This window comes from Mytilus trossulus, chromosome 10, assembly GCF_036588685.1.
Source record: "Mytilus trossulus isolate FHL-02 chromosome 10, PNRI_Mtr1.1.1.hap1, whole genome shotgun sequence".
Lineage (NCBI taxonomy): Eukaryota > Metazoa > Mollusca > Bivalvia > Mytilida > Mytilidae > Mytilus > Mytilus trossulus.
Genome location: NC_086382.1, coordinates 12,430,725 through 12,448,549, shown reverse-complemented (window position 1 = coordinate 12,448,549; position 17,825 = coordinate 12,430,725). Strand labels below are relative to the sequence as shown.

General features: G+C 31.0%; 1 protein-coding gene across 2 annotated transcripts in view; it reads left to right on the top strand.

Moving 5' to 3' along the window:
• The window catches only part of LOC134686865 (zinc finger C3H1 domain-containing protein-like), a 56,777-nt gene that overhangs the window by 8,746 nt on the left and 30,206 nt on the right, over positions 1-17,825 (top strand). For both annotated transcript variants that reach the window (XR_010101679.1, XM_063546682.1), the window contains exons 9-21: positions 719-880; positions 1,267-1,535; positions 2,435-2,609; positions 3,454-3,630; positions 3,950-4,414; positions 5,015-5,107; positions 6,801-6,913; positions 8,403-8,534; positions 9,876-9,997; positions 12,108-12,209; positions 13,113-13,223; positions 13,874-14,054; positions 16,938-17,124. Coding sequence is in view for 1 of the 2 variants with exons in the window: in XM_063546682.1 (XP_063402752.1) it covers positions 719-880; positions 1,267-1,535; positions 2,435-2,609; positions 3,454-3,630; positions 3,950-4,414; positions 5,015-5,107; positions 6,801-6,913; positions 8,403-8,534; positions 9,876-9,997; positions 12,108-12,209; positions 13,113-13,223; positions 13,874-14,054; positions 16,938-17,124 (2,289 nt within the window). In the remaining variant the exon portion in view is untranslated. The remainder of the gene's footprint in view (positions 1-718; positions 881-1,266; positions 1,536-2,434; positions 2,610-3,453; positions 3,631-3,949; positions 4,415-5,014; positions 5,108-6,800; positions 6,914-8,402; positions 8,535-9,875; positions 9,998-12,107; positions 12,210-13,112; positions 13,224-13,873; positions 14,055-16,937; positions 17,125-17,825) is intronic.

The window sequence follows — 17,825 nt, the reverse complement described above, 5'->3', positions numbered from 1 at the left end:
AAAAACCCATTCTTGTGTTGATTAGAAACAAAATGGGATATGGCAAAAATATACTAAATAAGAAGATATGGTATATAAAAAAGAAGATGTGGTATGATTGCCAATGAGACAACTACCCACATAAAGACCAAAATAACACAAACATTAACAACTATAGGTCACCGTACGGTCTTCAACAATGAGCAAAGCCCATACTGCATAGTCAGCTATAAAAGGCCCCAATAAGACAATGTAAATCAATTCAAAAGAGAATGTTTGCCAATGAGACAAATATCCACCAGAGACTTAATGCATGGATGTAAGCAACTATATATATGTCATCATATAGCCTTCTACAATGAGCAAAAAAATAATATAGAAATCTATTTGAGTTCCATAAATAGGATTACAATGGCAATGTACTACATGTACTAAGGCATGTCATTTCCAAAGTCAGATCATTTTATTCAGTGATTTTTCTCAAATTTGAATAAGGACTCTCAATACTGATATTAAGATAATAAATCAAATTATAAAATCATATTCTTTTATGTTGATGTCTGACTTCAATTAGAGAAAATGGTTTCTTTCCTTTATTGCTCAAGAAATATAGAACAAAACTTATCTACTTGTAATGATCTGTTGCAGTTCTAAGTTAGAGTTTTATTAGGACTAAACTAACTGTTCAGTTGCATGGTCTCAAATCTATGATGGATGATGCTTCATGTATTTTTTTCAGGCTTATGAACCAGGACAAGACCCGTATGAAGCATCGTTTGTAGGTCTAGGTCAGAAGACAGATGGTTCTCCTGTGCAGCCTCAACAAAAACCACAATTTCAGGCCAGTGATTTTATTGGAGGGTTAGATTCATTTCTAAAGGAAGCAAGAAGAAACTCTGAGGTATGAATGGGTTTTGATTTTTCTGCGATCCGCCATAGTGGAATGGATAGCTGCAAATAGACCCACTGATTTTGCTTGTATTTATTTGATTTGGGATTGAATGAAAGGATGAAATATGGCTATACATTTTGGGAGGATTAGGGCATATACAGAATAACAGAGAATTTTAAATAGGATGGTCGTAATAGTTAATGAATCTTGTGCATGACTAAATTTTAATAAATTAATATATCCCCAGTAGTACTTCATATAAATTACCCTCACCGGATTACTGTACCCTTTTCCCGCTGTTAGTTAAATTACAAAGTAACTGCATGTTACTGCAGCTTACATAGTTATTACTTTGGTAAAGTGATAAACAATAAACTTATTGTTCTGTATTACAGCTTCAGGAGTTAGATAATAGAAGGCCGGTAGATCCAAATTCAGTTACTGAAGAAATTCAGAAAAAGATAATTCCAAAGCCAGGCGCCAGACAAATTCAGAAAAAGATAATTCCAAAACCTGTGGGCAAAGAAATTCAGAAAAAAGTTGATCCAAAGGCCACCAAGAAACTGAGTCCAAAACCAGTCAGTAGAGACTTACAATTTGTTGATCCTATGCAATCTGAGAAAACCATCATTAAACAGTTTGAAGATGATATTGTCAAACAGAGGTAGGAAATAAATATATTTGTAATAGTTTAATCAGAGCTATTTTGTTTGAAAATATTTGACAGTTGTTTTTCAAAGTTTAATTATGACTACTTGCTTGAATGATGCATGATACAATAACTGCTAGTTGACAAGGGAATCGGGGGAAAATACATAGCAGTATCATAGGCATACACCCTGTTCTATTTATATTCATGTTGTATGCTAGGGAGAAGAATTCAAAGAAAAATAACCCATCCAAATAGGATAAAAAATATAACTATATTTACCATATGAAAGGGTATTTTATAGCTCAGAAATGGTAAGAACTTCACAAAATATTTTTAGGTTCATTAATTTTTTTTATTTGGAAGTACAAAAATAGTCCCATGCACATTTAATAAAAAAAAAACTTCTGTATGCTGTTTATTCAATGCAAATATTACCTTTTAGCCAATTTTAGCCCTAAAATCTTTAGAGCTATTCGAGTTTAGTTAAAAGTCTTAGAAATTGAGAATATTATCTGAATACCTATACATAAAATCATACAATATTTAACATTGAGATGTTAGTTTTTGCTCCATGTTGATGAAAAAAAGGATCAACAAAAATATCTAAGTCCCAAGGTGAATATAAAAATTGGGAAATACATGTGAACTTAAAAACTGAAAACATAAATAGTTAAACTTTAAATCAACCATGGCATGAAATTGAGAACAACAGTTACTGTCATATTCCTGACTTGGAAGGCCTTACTGAGAATTTAAAGTGAAACACAGCAATTAAAATGTATTTTATTGACCTTGGTTTTTAGCATGCAAGTGTAAGGATTTTGTGTCACAAATTAAAACACACATATCCTTCATTTTCCATTACATTCTCTGGTGTTTTTTTAACAGTTCAACTTTACTTTTCCTTTTAGATCTGAAATCATTAAAGAGCAAGGCCAATTTAAAGTGTTGCTGGGTAATACAGCTAAATTCCAGAAACATATGAAACAGTCCCAAGATAAAGTAGATATGTTGAAGGAACAATTATCTAAAGCTGATAACTTGCTGACTTTCTTTAAAGAACATTTTGAAAAGAATCGAAAGCAGGTAAGTGTTTATTTCAAAATTCAGTTAATGAATTATTTAAGGAATGCTTGTAATATTTTTTCTGTCTATGAAGAAATAACATAAAAAATGTGGTGCACACTGAATAACCCGCTACAAATAACCCGCTATAAAGTGAGCACCACATTTTTTATGTCATTTCAAATAGACAGATAAAATGTTACAGTTATTTCATATAATTTAATTCTAAATTCAATTTAAACTAGAGTAAACCTTGAAAAAATGTTGATGATGTCACGGCCACATGACTTAATTATGTCTTTGAGCTGATAAACAAAACAACGTCTGGCAATCAGAAGATGTGTTACATCCAAAATGAAATTATTAGGAAATATTTTATTTGACAAGATACTAATTCTTGTTGATGAACATGATAAAAAGAATTGGCCACAAATTTAAGTGTTCAACAAAAAATATTGTTTTATGTAGACAAAATTTGATATCAATGAAAAATATTGATTTTCCTAGACTCGTGAAAATTTTAAAGAAATTTGAAATCACCATGGCTTCTCCTGATACAAAATAACTTAATACTTTGAATGAAAAATTAATATAACAAATTGTTTCTGACAAAACTGAGGTCTGTTGTACCACTCGACTTTAAGTATAATTTGTGGTCCATGCAAGCAGAAATTCACCAACATTTCTTAGAAATACCATCAAAACTAGATTATCTACTTTTCCTTCATTTCATTCTTTGGATAATGCATATCTTTACAGAATAGTGAAGAAAAAAAGAAAAGAAAGGAAAATCAGATATGTTGTAGTTTAATTATCTACAAGTTTATGATTTCCTTCAACGTATACATTTATCATGTTTTTACAGGCAAGACAGTTTAAAGAACAGGTTCAGAAAAAGATGACAATTTTCAAAGAGAAAGAAAAACTATTAATGGCAATGGGTCAAAGGGTGTATGGAATATCTTACAAGCCACGGTCAGTAGTGGCTAAAGCAGGTGGCAAAAATAGGGTGGCTGATCTTTCTGTTACTGTTATAAATGAGGTTAGTTGACTTATATTCCAAACCTGTTCCAAATATCATCAGTTATGGATAATTGTTAAATACCAAGATGATGGGGATTTGTATAAATTTCCTATTGCAATAAATTTTATAATCTCAAAATAACTTGTATCTTTTCACTCTTTGAGACTTTCCCTTTCTTTTATGAGACCCTCATTCCTGAATTTCAACTGAAGAATTGCACCTTAATAGTAATGTATAAAGAGTGGAACAGTAAATAGTCCAGATGCATTTAAAACAACTATTTGCCTCACAATAATTTATTTTTTGTTGTATCCATATTTTGTATTTAACTTTTCAGAATGCAGCAAAGAAAGGCAAAGAAAATATAAACTCTAGGTCTGAAAAATCAAATAAAGATTCATTAGTAAAAGAAAAGGAACGTTTAAAAAAAATGGCTGATGACTATAGTAAAAAAATTCAGGATCTTAAAGATTTACAAGCCAAACGTGATCAATTGATAAAGGAAAGCAGATCACCAGTAAAAAATAAATCCAAGATTCCAAGACTTGAGAAAATTGAACTGGATTCTAATGTTCCAGATGATATTGTGATACGACCAAATAAGCGGCGCCTTTCTCTCAGGGAAATAAATCCGAGCAATAAACCTAATATAGAAAACAGTGGTGCTAATAATGTGTCTGTGTTAAATAAGACGCTGGCTGACAATCAGGGTAAAGGTGCCGGAGATATTACGCCAAAATCTAGTCCAGAAAATATCAGTCAATTAGGTGTTTTACAACTTAGGAAGTTAAAAACATTGCAGGTACGTAATATATGGATGAATTTATGCAATACTTCATGGGTTTATTAATATTCGTTGGATACCAATTTTTGTTGATTTCGTGGGTACAGGGGAACCACAAATTTAAATGTTCAACGAAATACTGATTTTTTAGAGGAATGTATGCCGAATTTTCCATAACGAATTTAAATATCCATGAATATGCCAGTTTTCATCAATCCACGAAAATCGGTACCCATGAAAATAAATAATTCCACAGTAGCAAAATATAGTGGGAATATATCCTTGAAATAAATAAAAAAACGATAACAGGACATAAACAGGAAATGTATATAACATGATATAAGCAGATTTATTTAATATTTCTATGAAGTAAAGGCAAACATCTTGAGTGGACATGGGTGGATGCACATTGTGGATGTATGAGTAAATGGAAAATCTACATAGATATTATTGTTATATAGTGTATTTATGTTATGAAAGTTTTACATCCTTTTCATATGTTTATGGAAAAAAGTATAATTGCATAAATGTAAGTTCAAGTTTTTAGTTTTAAATGTGTCTATGGAATCTTGTTTTATTTTGGTGAAATATATATTTGTGCTTTATCTTTATTTGCAGATTGAAAATGTAGAGAAGTTCCTTAGTAATGTTGATCTTCCTGATTTATCATCACCATCTAGTCATCCCTTGCTGGTTCCACAGTACAATCAAGTAGCTATTTTTGAACTTTTTCTATTTATTTAATTTACTATTAAAATCTTGAACTTCATTGTTTAACAACAGCACCTTGTATTGCAATTTTAAATCAATGAAGACAAGTATGAATAAATGAAGATGTGATCATGGCAGGGTTTAAGCTAGGATTTTGAGGCCTTTAGTCACTTTTGCGTGCCATTAAAATCAACCCTTGTTTTTGTGTAACAGCAAGGAACCAAGGATTTATGTTACTAGCTTCAGTTTTGACTTTGTCAGATTTAAAGGACTTGTAGGCATGACTAGCAGTCAGTATTGTATGATTTGACTGTATTGGCCCTTATTATGAAAGATTTTGACATGGGATATAGAAACTTAGTTCACAATTTCTCTTCAGTTTGTTCCAGAGGACATTCCTGAACAACACAAGTTCGATTCATTTTTTTTTAATTAAGGAATTACATTAGAAATTAACTTGCAATTATTTTATCACTGCATAATCATTATCCTTACAAATCGTCTAAATCGATATTTGGAAATCATTTCTATTAAGTTGGAACTGTATAAAATCCTTTTTGGAACGAGTTTAACGACTGAAAGGAGGTTGTAAAGAAATCAAGTTTTCTACTTTCGGTTTGAAAATGAAACGAAAACGGGAAGCGACACGTGTATAGTAAATTCAAAACGCGTCCTGATTCATCAGGAAATTATAATTTTTCGGTTTTAATTCCTTTAGTAAGAGATTATGTTTGTCTCTCTCGTTTAATTGCTTCTAAATGGGATCGTATTTTACGTTTTTTTTTTTATCAGGGTCTATAAATAGTTATTTGACTACTTCCACGCATGCGTAGCTCACAGTACAGGAAGCACCTGTTAAACTCGTGAAGACAATTTGAACTGAAAATAAAAGTTCTATATAATATTTTTTAAAAGGAAATAGACGATAGTTTTTTTATGGCAATTAACTAATATCAATTGTGACGAAAATGCATTCAGATGACGAATTCTACGACAAACGAACTTCAAATCGTGATCGTTTGAGAAATAATGCAAATGCGAACTGTCCGGGTAACAAATTATTTCGATCAAAGACGAAATTATACTCTTGGTTGTTGAATTGCTAACTGACTCATCTTCCTGGGGAAATAATTATAATGGTCAATTATGAGGTTTATTAATAATTAACTGATTAGTGACCCATCGGATGGCAGAAAGCAGATTAGTTGTAATCACAACTTGTTACACCTGTTGAAAATGTTAATTACCTGGGGGTCATAAACTTGTCAAAAACATATAGGCAGGTAGATTAATGGTATTTTAATGAGAAAATATTTTTACACTTTCAATTTTAAGTGACGAAATTGATTTGAAAACTTTCGTCAATTCGAAAACCCTTTGTAAAATACGAAAGTGACGAGCGCTAGCAAAATCACTGGATCATGGTGATATAGACCAACAAGACAGAAATCCAACAATACAAACCTGAAAGAGATTTATTGTTCAATATATTTTTTTTCTGGAATTTTATCACCCATAATCATATTTTCAATCTTAAACTTCATTGTATATACCATTTTTTCAACAGACAAAACCAATTTGTAATTTACTCCTCACTACATAGAAAGCGAGAGCTAATTTAGTTCATCATCAAACTTTCACCTATGCTTATATATTATACAAAGTTAACCAATAGTTATTGTCTTTATTGCAGATTTCCTCTTTCACAGAACATCATATTTTATCTAGAATGAAATCCACACATTCGCCATCCTCTAGTCCAAAGTTAAAATACAGTAGTCCCTTACTACACTTTAAGTCATACAGGTATGTAACAAGTAACATTCCTAATGCTGAATCTAAGAAAAAAAATGGTTGTTTTTCAGTCTGTTTCAGTAAAGTTTCTTTACATCACAGCTTCAAACCTGAAGAAAAATGATATCTAAGAGTAGGGCCAAATAAAAATATATGTGTGGTTCCAGTTACATACTTTTAAAAAATAGGGTCGGTAGGTCGGCAATTTTTTTGTTTTTTTTAATATTTATTCAAAATCCGTAAAAAAATCATGTGTTTACCGAAATTGTTTCTGGTATTATACATGCCCCAACCGGGAGTCCACCATTTACATGTGTCTGTTAAATAAACAGTCCTGATACGTTTTAGTTAATTTTTGTTGCATTCTGTTATGAATTCTTGCATTTTAGCCATAACAGATACTTCTGATGGAAATTCAGATGACAGAAATCTATGAATTTAATTATTTTAATTCACAATCCTCAAAATTTGATTGTTTGAAGATAAATTTTTCAGAAATGAAAAAAAAAGTTCTAGGGTCGTTTTTTTTTTTAACTAGGGTCGGTCAGGTAACTGGAACCACACATATATTTTTATATGGCCAAGGACAAACTTCATAAAGTTTAACCTTTTTAGTAAAAATAATAAGTTGTATGATTACTAATGAGACAAAAGATGGACGAAAGATACCAGAGGGACATTCAAACTCAGATCGAAAGTAAACTTACAACACCACAGCTAAAAAAGAAAAAGAAAAACAGACAAATAATAGTACACAAGACACAACATAGAAAACTAAAGAATAAGAAACATGAACCCCACCAAAATCTGGGGGTGATCTAAGGTGCTCTAGAAGGATAAGAAGATCCTGCTCCACATGTGGCACTTGTTGTGTTGCTCATGTTATTGTAAACCCAGTAAATAGTCTAATCAACTATCCGTAGGAGACCAAATGTAGTAGATAACTTCTTGTCAAAAATTTACTTTTACAAGATTCTTTAATGATACAGGTAATTGCACATTTTATGAATAATCACTAGGCAGGTGAGAAGTTTTATTTTGTCATGCTGAATGCACTTATAAAGTGGCATATTGTATCTGTCATTGAACAGTGTGTCTCATTCAGGTGCTATACCAACTTTCTATTTATGTTTCATGTCACTATTAACATGTTGCATAGTGGTCACTCATATTTAGAACACAATTTTCAATCAACCAAATTCCCTGATATTTAAAGTTTCGAATAAAAAAAATGTTTTTTTTGTTTTAGACTGTTATGTATCTTATAACTATGAAAAAAGCCAAAAAGAGACACAAGTCATTGGACAATACACAAAAATGAACTATGTACATGTAAGTTTGTTGAAATTGCACAAACATAATACATTTAACTTGTCCACAACTTTATATTTTAACAAATTTGCAACAAACATTATTATTTAAAAATCATTATCCACTAGGCACTATGATATATGTATAGATTTATGACCAAGCATTAGGAGTAAAGTGTTGTATATTTTAGGTTCAGTCCCTACTATAGAATCAAAGAGAAGATGTCTCTATCATCACCAACAGTAGCCAATAAGATTAATCCAAAGAAAATGTTGTGTAGATTTGATATACTGGGTACATGCCATGATGAGGAATGTGCTGGGTAGGTGTTATATACATTTTACTTATAAGGGAGCTACCATTTGAATTTTAGGGGGAGGGGCTAGAATGAAATTTGAAAAAAAGGCAGGACAGGAGTTTTGAGTTAAAAAAAAATGGCAGCATGACAATTTATGCAAAAAAAGTCAGGATAAACTAATAAAAAATAAGGCAGGGCCGAATTCAGTGAAAAATAAAAATGGAGGACAGAGATTCTATATTCCTCCTATAAAAATCAAATGGTAACTCCCTAAGTTATAATTTGCAATGAGTTGTGTGTGCTTGGTAAATGATGTAGGTGTACATTTGTACCAGATACATTGTAAATCACTTCAATCTGATAAATTGGATTGTAACCGAAATCTTTCTCGTGATTGCACTATATAATTAGCATAGTATTTAGCTCTGTGGTATTTATAGCTGGAATTTTAAAGTGGCAAAACATTTTGTGTCTGTGATATTTGTTGCTGCACTTTTAAAGTGGCATAATATTTACCTCCATGATATTTGTGTCTCATGCAAGTGCTAGATAAAAATTGTATTGTAGCGTAAGAAATGTGTCAATCACACAATTTTAGTTTCAATAACACACAGTGTTTCTAAAATTCTGGTTTTCAATTGCCTTAACAAAGTTCAGAGGGATCATTTGAAATCATCAGATTTTAAGTCCATGTTCCTTTATGCATCAGCGATAAGTTCTAAGACACTAATTGAAATATATCCATTTGATTATGTCCGGTGCATAAAACTTAATAAAGTTCCTAACTAGTAGTAATGATATAGATTTTTTTTAATTATACCCCTGCTTTAAAAAAGGGGGGGTATACTGTTTTACCTCTGTCAGTCCGTCCGTCCCATGAATATTTTTCGTCTCATTTTTCTCAGGAACTACACTAGCAGGATTTCTGAAATTTGGTTTCAGGCTTGATTTAAGTCAGCTATACCGTGTGATGCGTTTTCAGATTCATCACTCGACAACTTCCTGTTAACCGAACACTTGTATCATTTTACACATGATGGCCAAGTTGAAAATTTTCATCACATTTTTCTCAGGAACTACAGTGCCAGGATTTCTGAAATTTGGTTTCAGGGTTTATATAAGTCAGCTTTACCGTGTGATGAGTTTTCAGATTTATCACTCGACAACTTCCTGTTTACCGAACACTTACATATTTTTACACTATTAACATTATCCACTTGCGGTGGGGGTATCATCAGTGAGCAGTAGCTCGTATTTACACTTGTTCTTTCTCCAAAAATCACAATAATAAATGCTTAAAAAAATGAACATTGTAAAAAATGATTAAAAAACATGTTACATTGGAAAGTATTATCTTTATTTCAGACAGCATCAGTCCAACTATCAGATGTCACAAGATGAAATATTACAAGACATTATATCGTATTGTCCATCTGTAGCAGATATAGATAAAGATACAAACCCTGTCCATTATCAAGCAGAAATAGGTAAGATATAGATAAAGATACAAAACCTGTCCATTATCAGGCAGAAATAGGTAAGATATAGATAAAGATACAACCCTGTCCATTATCAGGCAGAAATAGGTAAGATATAGATAAAGATACAAACCCTGTTCATTATCCAGCAGAAATAGGTAAGATATAGATAAAGATACAAAACCTATCTATTATCAGTCAGAAATAGGTAAGATATAGATAAAGATACAAAACCTATCCATTATCAGTCAGAAATAGGTAAGATATAGATAAAGATACAAAACCTGTCCATTATCAGTCAGAAATAGGTAAGATATAGATAAAGATACAAACCCTGTCCATTATCAAGCAGAAATAGGTAAGATATAGATAAAGATACAAAACCTATCCATTATCAGTCAGAAATAGGTAAGATATAGATAAAGATACAAAACCTATCCATTATCAGTCAGAAATAGGTAAGATATAGATAAAGATACAAACCCTGTCCATTATCAGTCAGAAATAGGTAAGATATAGATAAAGATACAAACCCTGTCCATTATCAGGCAGAAATAGGTAAGATATAGATAAAGATACAAAACCTGTCCATTATCAGTCAGAAATAGGTAAGATATAGATAAAGATACAAAACCTATCCATTATCAGTCAGAAATAGGTAAGATATAGATAAAGATACAAACCCTATCCATTATCAGTCAGAAATAGGTAAGATATAGATAAAGATACAAACCCTGTCCATTATCAGTCAGAAATAGGTAAGATATAGATAAAGATACAAAACCTATCCATTATCAGTCAGAAATAGGTAAGATATAGATAAAGATACAAACCCTATCCATTATCAGTCAGAAATAGGTAAGATATAGATAAAGATACAAACCCTATCCATTATCAGTCAGAAATAGGTAAGATATAGATAAAGATACAAACCCTATCCATTATCAGTCAGAAATAGGTAAGATATAGATAAAGATACAAACCCTATCCATTATCAGTCAGAAATAGGTAAGATATAGATAAAGATACAAACCCTATCCACTATCAGTCAGAAATAGGTAAGATATAGATAAAGATACAAACCCTATCCACTATCAGTCAGAAATAGGTAAGATATAGATAAAGATACAAACCCTATCCACTATCAGTCAGAAATAGGTAAGATATAGATAAAGATACAAACCCTATCCACTATCAGTCAGAAATAGGTAAGATATAGATAAAGATACAAACCCTATCCACTATCAGTCAGAAATAGGTAAGATATAGATAAAGATACAAACCCTATCCACTATCAGTCAGAAATAGGTAAGATATAGATAAAGATACAAACCCTATCCACTATCAGTCAGAAATAGGTAAGATATTTTAAAGATGTTTAGATTTGACAGGAGATATGCAACAATTTAATCAATACACAGTTTATTAAAAGAAATGGTCAAATCTGGTTTAAAAACTGAAACAATTTTGCTCATAGAAATATTGAAAGTTTTTGAAAACAACATGACACAATTTTCTAGTCCTATGAGACATTCTATTCAAGAAAGGGTAAAATAAAAATTTATGTGTGGTTCCAGTTACATACTTTTAAAAAATAGGGTCGGAAGGTCGGCGAAATTATTAAAAAAAAATTCTAACTTTTTATTTTGAAATCTGGGAAAAAAATAGTGTGTTTACCGAAATTGTTTCCGGTATACACAGCTCAACCGGAAGTCCACCATTTACATGCGATTGGTTGAAAAATAAACAGTCATGTTATGTTTTTAGTTAATTTTGTTGCATTCTGTTATGAATTCTAACATTTTAGCCATAACAGATACTTCTGATGGAAATTCAGATGACAAAAATCTATGAATTTAATTATCTAAATTCACAATCCTCAAAATTTGATTGTTTGAAAGTTCTAGGGTCGGGGGTTTAAACAAGGGATGGTCGGGTAACTGGAACCACACATATATTTTTTTTGGCCTAATTTTAGTATGACTACTGTATCACTAGCCTGTCCACATTGAGGTTTTGAGTATGAATTCTGAAAAATCTATTGAAAGAAGGAATAGAAATTTTTCCTAAAAATATGTTATAGATGCTAATAAATACTAATAAGTTATTATTTTGACAGGTCGTTACGTTACACAGGTTAGAAAACAGTATGAAGGAATGTTCACTATGGACAGGTTATATGTATTAATGGCCAGTCAAGTAAATGAAAAAGGGGCACATAGTAAGTACAATATGTATTTGATTGAATGGAAAATTCCATATATTTTTTTTACTGTTCTCCAAACTGTGACGTTTAATTTGCTAGTATGTTATGAAACAAGAAATTAATTGAACCTTCCTTTACTGCCTATTAAAATCAAGTTTCAGGGAAAATAGATATAGGAAGATGTGGTGTGAGTGCCAATGGGACAACTCTCCATCCAAACAACAATTTAAAAAAAAAAGTAAACCATTATAGGTCAATGTACGGCCTTCAACACGGAGCCTTGGATGGCTGAAAACTTGTCTTTACAGATTGTTTCTATATTTACAATTGCTAATGTAAAGTTGATGATTCACTAAACATGCAAGCAAACTCAAATTTATTCAAGTTAAAGTAGAAAATTGAACATGGCAAATTCAATATTTTATTATTGCATGTCTATTCTCTCACACATTTCATGCTCCTTGATTCTATGGTAGTTGCTTATTTTAAAGGTCTTGATTGGTAAACTTTGGCAATAAAACAAGTTAATTAGATGGCAAACATTCATTTAAGGAATATGTTTTGTCAATTATGGATTCATAATAAAACTAAAAAATGTTCATATACTTAGTTAAGTATATATCCATTCATAATATTAAAAAAAAATCTACATTATAATACATTGTAAAAACAAAATGCTCATTTCATTCATATGACTTTTAAGTACACGTTTCAAATAGTTTGACTGCCATGCTTTTCCAATAAATTACAAAGAATTCATTGATTTATGGCCTAATTAAGATGTTTCTATACAAGAAAAATTTGTTGGAAATTTATTTTATTCACATATTTGTTATTTTAAAATTAATTTTAGGTCGTGAAGATATTAAAATTTCGGGTAATGATTATCTACATTTCTGATAATTTGGCTATTTTCAGTAAAACCTCATATGATGTTTTTCAAGCAAAGGAAATGGAAACCCGCCCAGAAAGATTCTGTAGCAAACAAGCCAGATTTTATACATAAAGGCTTGGAAGTGGATAAACTAGGTATGTTAATGGTTACAGTAAGGGCTGTTCCAAAATTTATTGAATGGGGGATGGGAGACGCTTAATTTAATTCAATATGAGTGTGTGCATTTTCAAACAATTTTATGAGAATTGTAAGTACAATGATTTTTTTTATTTTATGGTAAAAAAAGTGCTTCCTATCCCTAAATAGGTTTTATTCTGGAACCTCCTTTACGTAAATAACAGAATTTTAGTACTATTTTTGTTGTGGGTGTGTAATTTGTTTAATTCTATTCTTTATGAATTGGAGGAAAAATAATCCATATTAATTTAAATCTGCTACTAATAACTAGAAATAATTTAATCACAATAGGCTGTAGAGAGGCACAAGAAAATTAATTAGTGCTGTTCCAAAATTTATCAAAAAGGGAGGCAGGGAGCAACGAAATTAATTTAAAAAGTGCATTATCCTTAGACTTTTGTAAGAATTATAAGTAAAATGGAAATTTCTGTATTATGGGTTCACTTCTGGAACAGCCCTTATGTATTGCTACACTTGTTAATAAACATTAAACAGATGTTATTTCCGATTAAATTACCTTGATTTTTTGCATTGCTTCAAATTAGTGATTTTATAATTCTAGAAGTCATAGCCTTTGTGATTATAAATGAAAATAACATAATTTCAGAATGGAAGAAGCCACTGAATTTCCATGATCTAGACAATGTGATAAGTGACCAAGACATGAGATATTTTGTCATGTCAGACACAGCTAACATACAGGACCTAGAATCGTCAGTGTTAGACTCTCCAGAAGATGAAGAACTATGGCTTAAACTAGCCTACAAAAAATTACATGATCCTCAAAGGTAGGGTGGCTTGGATATAAAGTATCAAAATAGTTGATGGAGATCAAATATAGAAATTTAAGAAATATAGAATTATGTTACTGTAAATTCAGAAAAAAAATTGCGTGCATTTATTATTGGGATTTTGTCTTATAGACGAAATGCGATTTTTATTTTGGCAATATTGAGAAAAAGCCAGTTTTATAGATATAAAAAATTTGAACAAAATGCGAGTTTAAATTATTGTGATTATAACCCTTATCACATTTTTCGCAATATTAATAAAAACATCGCAATTATTTCTGAATTAACAGTATTTATAACTTATATTTAAGATTAAAACAAAATATTAAGATAACTTGTTTGAGCAATCACAAATAGAGGATAATATCTTGAAACTGTTCAACATATGCACATGAAATGTCCAGATTATTCAATAGTTTTATTTCTATTTGCTTATTTTTATGTTTTTTTTGTAGTCAATGTTAAGTTTTAAGAACCTCCATCTTTTCTTACTTAGTAAACTATGTTTTTTGTATACCGGTATGTTGCATTGGTTTTAAGTGGTTTGTTGAAAATATAAGTATTGCTGATAAAAAAAGAAGACATGATTCACCTAAACGTGGCATTTCATCAGGTACTTGATTAAATGTCGTTCACTGGTGATATATAAACTATAGAGAAGCACGTAACTTTACAGGATCATTGTACTGGTACATACATTCTCTATGACAGGTAACCAGTTGTTAGGGTCGTTTTCTATCATCAGATAATCACCCACATTGTCAATGTAATTCCAAATATATTTACATGTTAGGGCTATTCCAGAAAAAAATGTATGGGGGGTTGGAAGGCAGTTTTTGTTAGCACCCGCCACCCAGACAATTGTAATTGAGAATTATAGTGCATTATAGTGTGAAAAGTTGCTCTGATACCCATCAACCATGTATTATTAATACAATGTGCCTTCCAACCCCCCCTCCCTACATTTTTTTCTGGAATAGCCCTTATTGTGAGAATGAAAATATGTTAAAGAGACAACAACCTGACCAAAGAGCAGACAACAGCCGAGAGCCACCAATGGGTCTGCAACTGGAGGTGGTCCTCAGCTGGCCCCTAAATAAAATTGATTACTAGTTCAGTAAAAATGGACGTCACACTTAATCCAAAACATATAAATGAACTAAAATTAAAAAAAAATACAAGACTAACAAAGGCCAGAAGCTCTGGACTTTGGACAGGCGTAAAATTGTGGCGGTGTTAAACATATTTTGTATCTACATAAAACTTGTTCATTGATGGATACAATCATTGAGTTCATTTTTTCGTAAGATACAGTACATTCCGGTTATTTGCATAGCCTATTTGTCAGACGAAATTATGCAATAAAGCGGAGTATGCTTATATCCGAAATGACAAATTACGGAGTCAAATCACATCGATAGTGCAGATCAGCAAAGAAGAAAGATGTACGTCCATAGTCCACTAACAACATAATGAATGCTTATTTATTCTAATAAAAGTTATTTGTCTACTGTCATACATTTTATTTCATTGTGTATTCTTTCAATAAAGTTTATAAACACATTTTGTTTTAGTTTATTTATGTACCGACTTTTCCTTTACCTGAGATACAAAAATAAAATTGTTCTAAAAATAGATTTGTTTCTATGACCCGGATGTACAAATTAAATTGTTACGCTTTGTTTAAAATAAACTGTTTAACAATACTACACAGTTTATAATCATTGTACACAATAATTGTGCAATGAACTGCCTTTGATATGCAGTATTTACCAATTACACAGTGATGTTACACTGTTACTTTTTAACACCGATAGTTTCGTTTATGCAAAGCAGTTAACAGGTGATGGGGCCATGCACGGGTTATTTGCTGGCCACGAGTGTTGAAAGTGAGAAAATATAATTATCAGAAGTTAATTTTCTTTTAGAAAAATATTAAAAAGGAAAGATTGATGTATAAAATTCTTCAACCATATATAAATGCCCTGTAATATTTAACATAAATGTAGATCACCCAAGCTGAATTACGAAATTACACATTGGATAATGATCGATAATTAGCAGGCGTTAATGTTTTAAAAATTCACCCAAAATATAATCTATGAACAATGTTTGAAATCCAATCAATAATTAACACCTTTTGAAGAATGGTTGTGTTTTTACAACAATCAGCTGATTGACATTTTATGACCTCGAGGCTTAAAATAGAATATGGGAAACTTTACCTGTGTACACATCGAGGCCTTTTCTATAATCATATAAACACGAAAGATACTGTTTTAAAACTTTATTTGAATAACACACAAGTAAATGTGAAATAATAATGAAAATTATGATGCATTCAAGAAAAATATACTTACAAATTGCCGTTTCCGGTCAAAAATCTCGTCAGTTTTAACTGAGCATATCTAGCTGGCGATTATTTTCTATGCAATAAACCGAAATGCCACTTGTAAGGCTATGCATATAACCGGACAATTTAACATTAGGTGAATGGGAAATGGTTTTGTGCAGGAGAAAAGTATGCAATTAACCGAATTATGCTATTAAGCGGTATGCAATTAAGTGGAATCGACTGTATTACACTCCATTAAGTGTCTTATGAAAAATAAAATTTAAAATAATTTCAGTAAATACTTTACAATGTAAATATGTTTTGGAAACTTTGATTTAAAATATAAAAAAATGTCCCCTAAATTCAGCTGTAAAAAGTTTTTAAGTGTTATGACCTGATATTTACTTCTTCAATATAGGTCCCTCTTCAATGCAGGTCAGGTCTGCATTTTCATTTTCTGAGGTTGACAAGTATGAAGATAAAGCAAGTCTAATATTAAAATAAAATGAACAAATATTTAACAAGGTCTTTTTCTTTCATTTTAGCCAAGAGAAAGCTAATCTAGACAATGCACTAAATGTTCTGGCTAGAGGATTAGAGGAAAATAAATGTAGTTGTGATTTGTGGAAACATTATTTGAAGTTATATAGTCGACACAAGGAGAGTTCAGATTTGGTGGAACTTTGTGCTACAGCTTTACAGTATGCTCAGCATTATGATATCTGGTGGCAGGTAGGTTGTAGCTTTCCAAAAAAGCTAGGTTTTTGTGCCTATCATTAGCTTTTATGTTTCCATCATTTGAGGATTAATTTCATATCCCTTTGTTAACTATGGAAGAAAAGCGTACATTTAAGGTAATTTTCTAAATATTTCATTTCTAAGTTGTTTTATTTATTTCTTTAATTGTATGTGATTGTATTTTGTAATTTACCTCTTGTTTCACATGTTTCACTGAGTGTTTTTGAAATAAAGATATTGTATATTGTATTGTGTTTGAAATGATTGATTCATTGTCTGTCTAGTCAAGAGAGGCAAAAGATACTAAAATATTATCAATAATATATCAAGACCAACAAAACAAACAACGGTACACAAAAAACGGCATAACTAAAGACTGAGCAACTTGAACCCTATCAAAACTTAGGGGTGATCTAAGGTGCTCTGGATGGTAAGCAGATCCCTCCAAATGTGACACCAGTCTCAAGGAAAATTAATATATATATATATATATCATCGAAATTAGAAATTGCACTTTAAAGTGTCATGTAGAATCTTATGTTATCTATGTGTCTCATTCAAGTGCAACAGAAAATAACAGAAACATAACATTAGTACTGATTTGTTACAGTACTGTTAATTGTTTCTGTAACAATTTGGTTTATTGAACATTTGATTTCATTCAATTTTCACAGGAGTTATGAGACCTCTGAGAC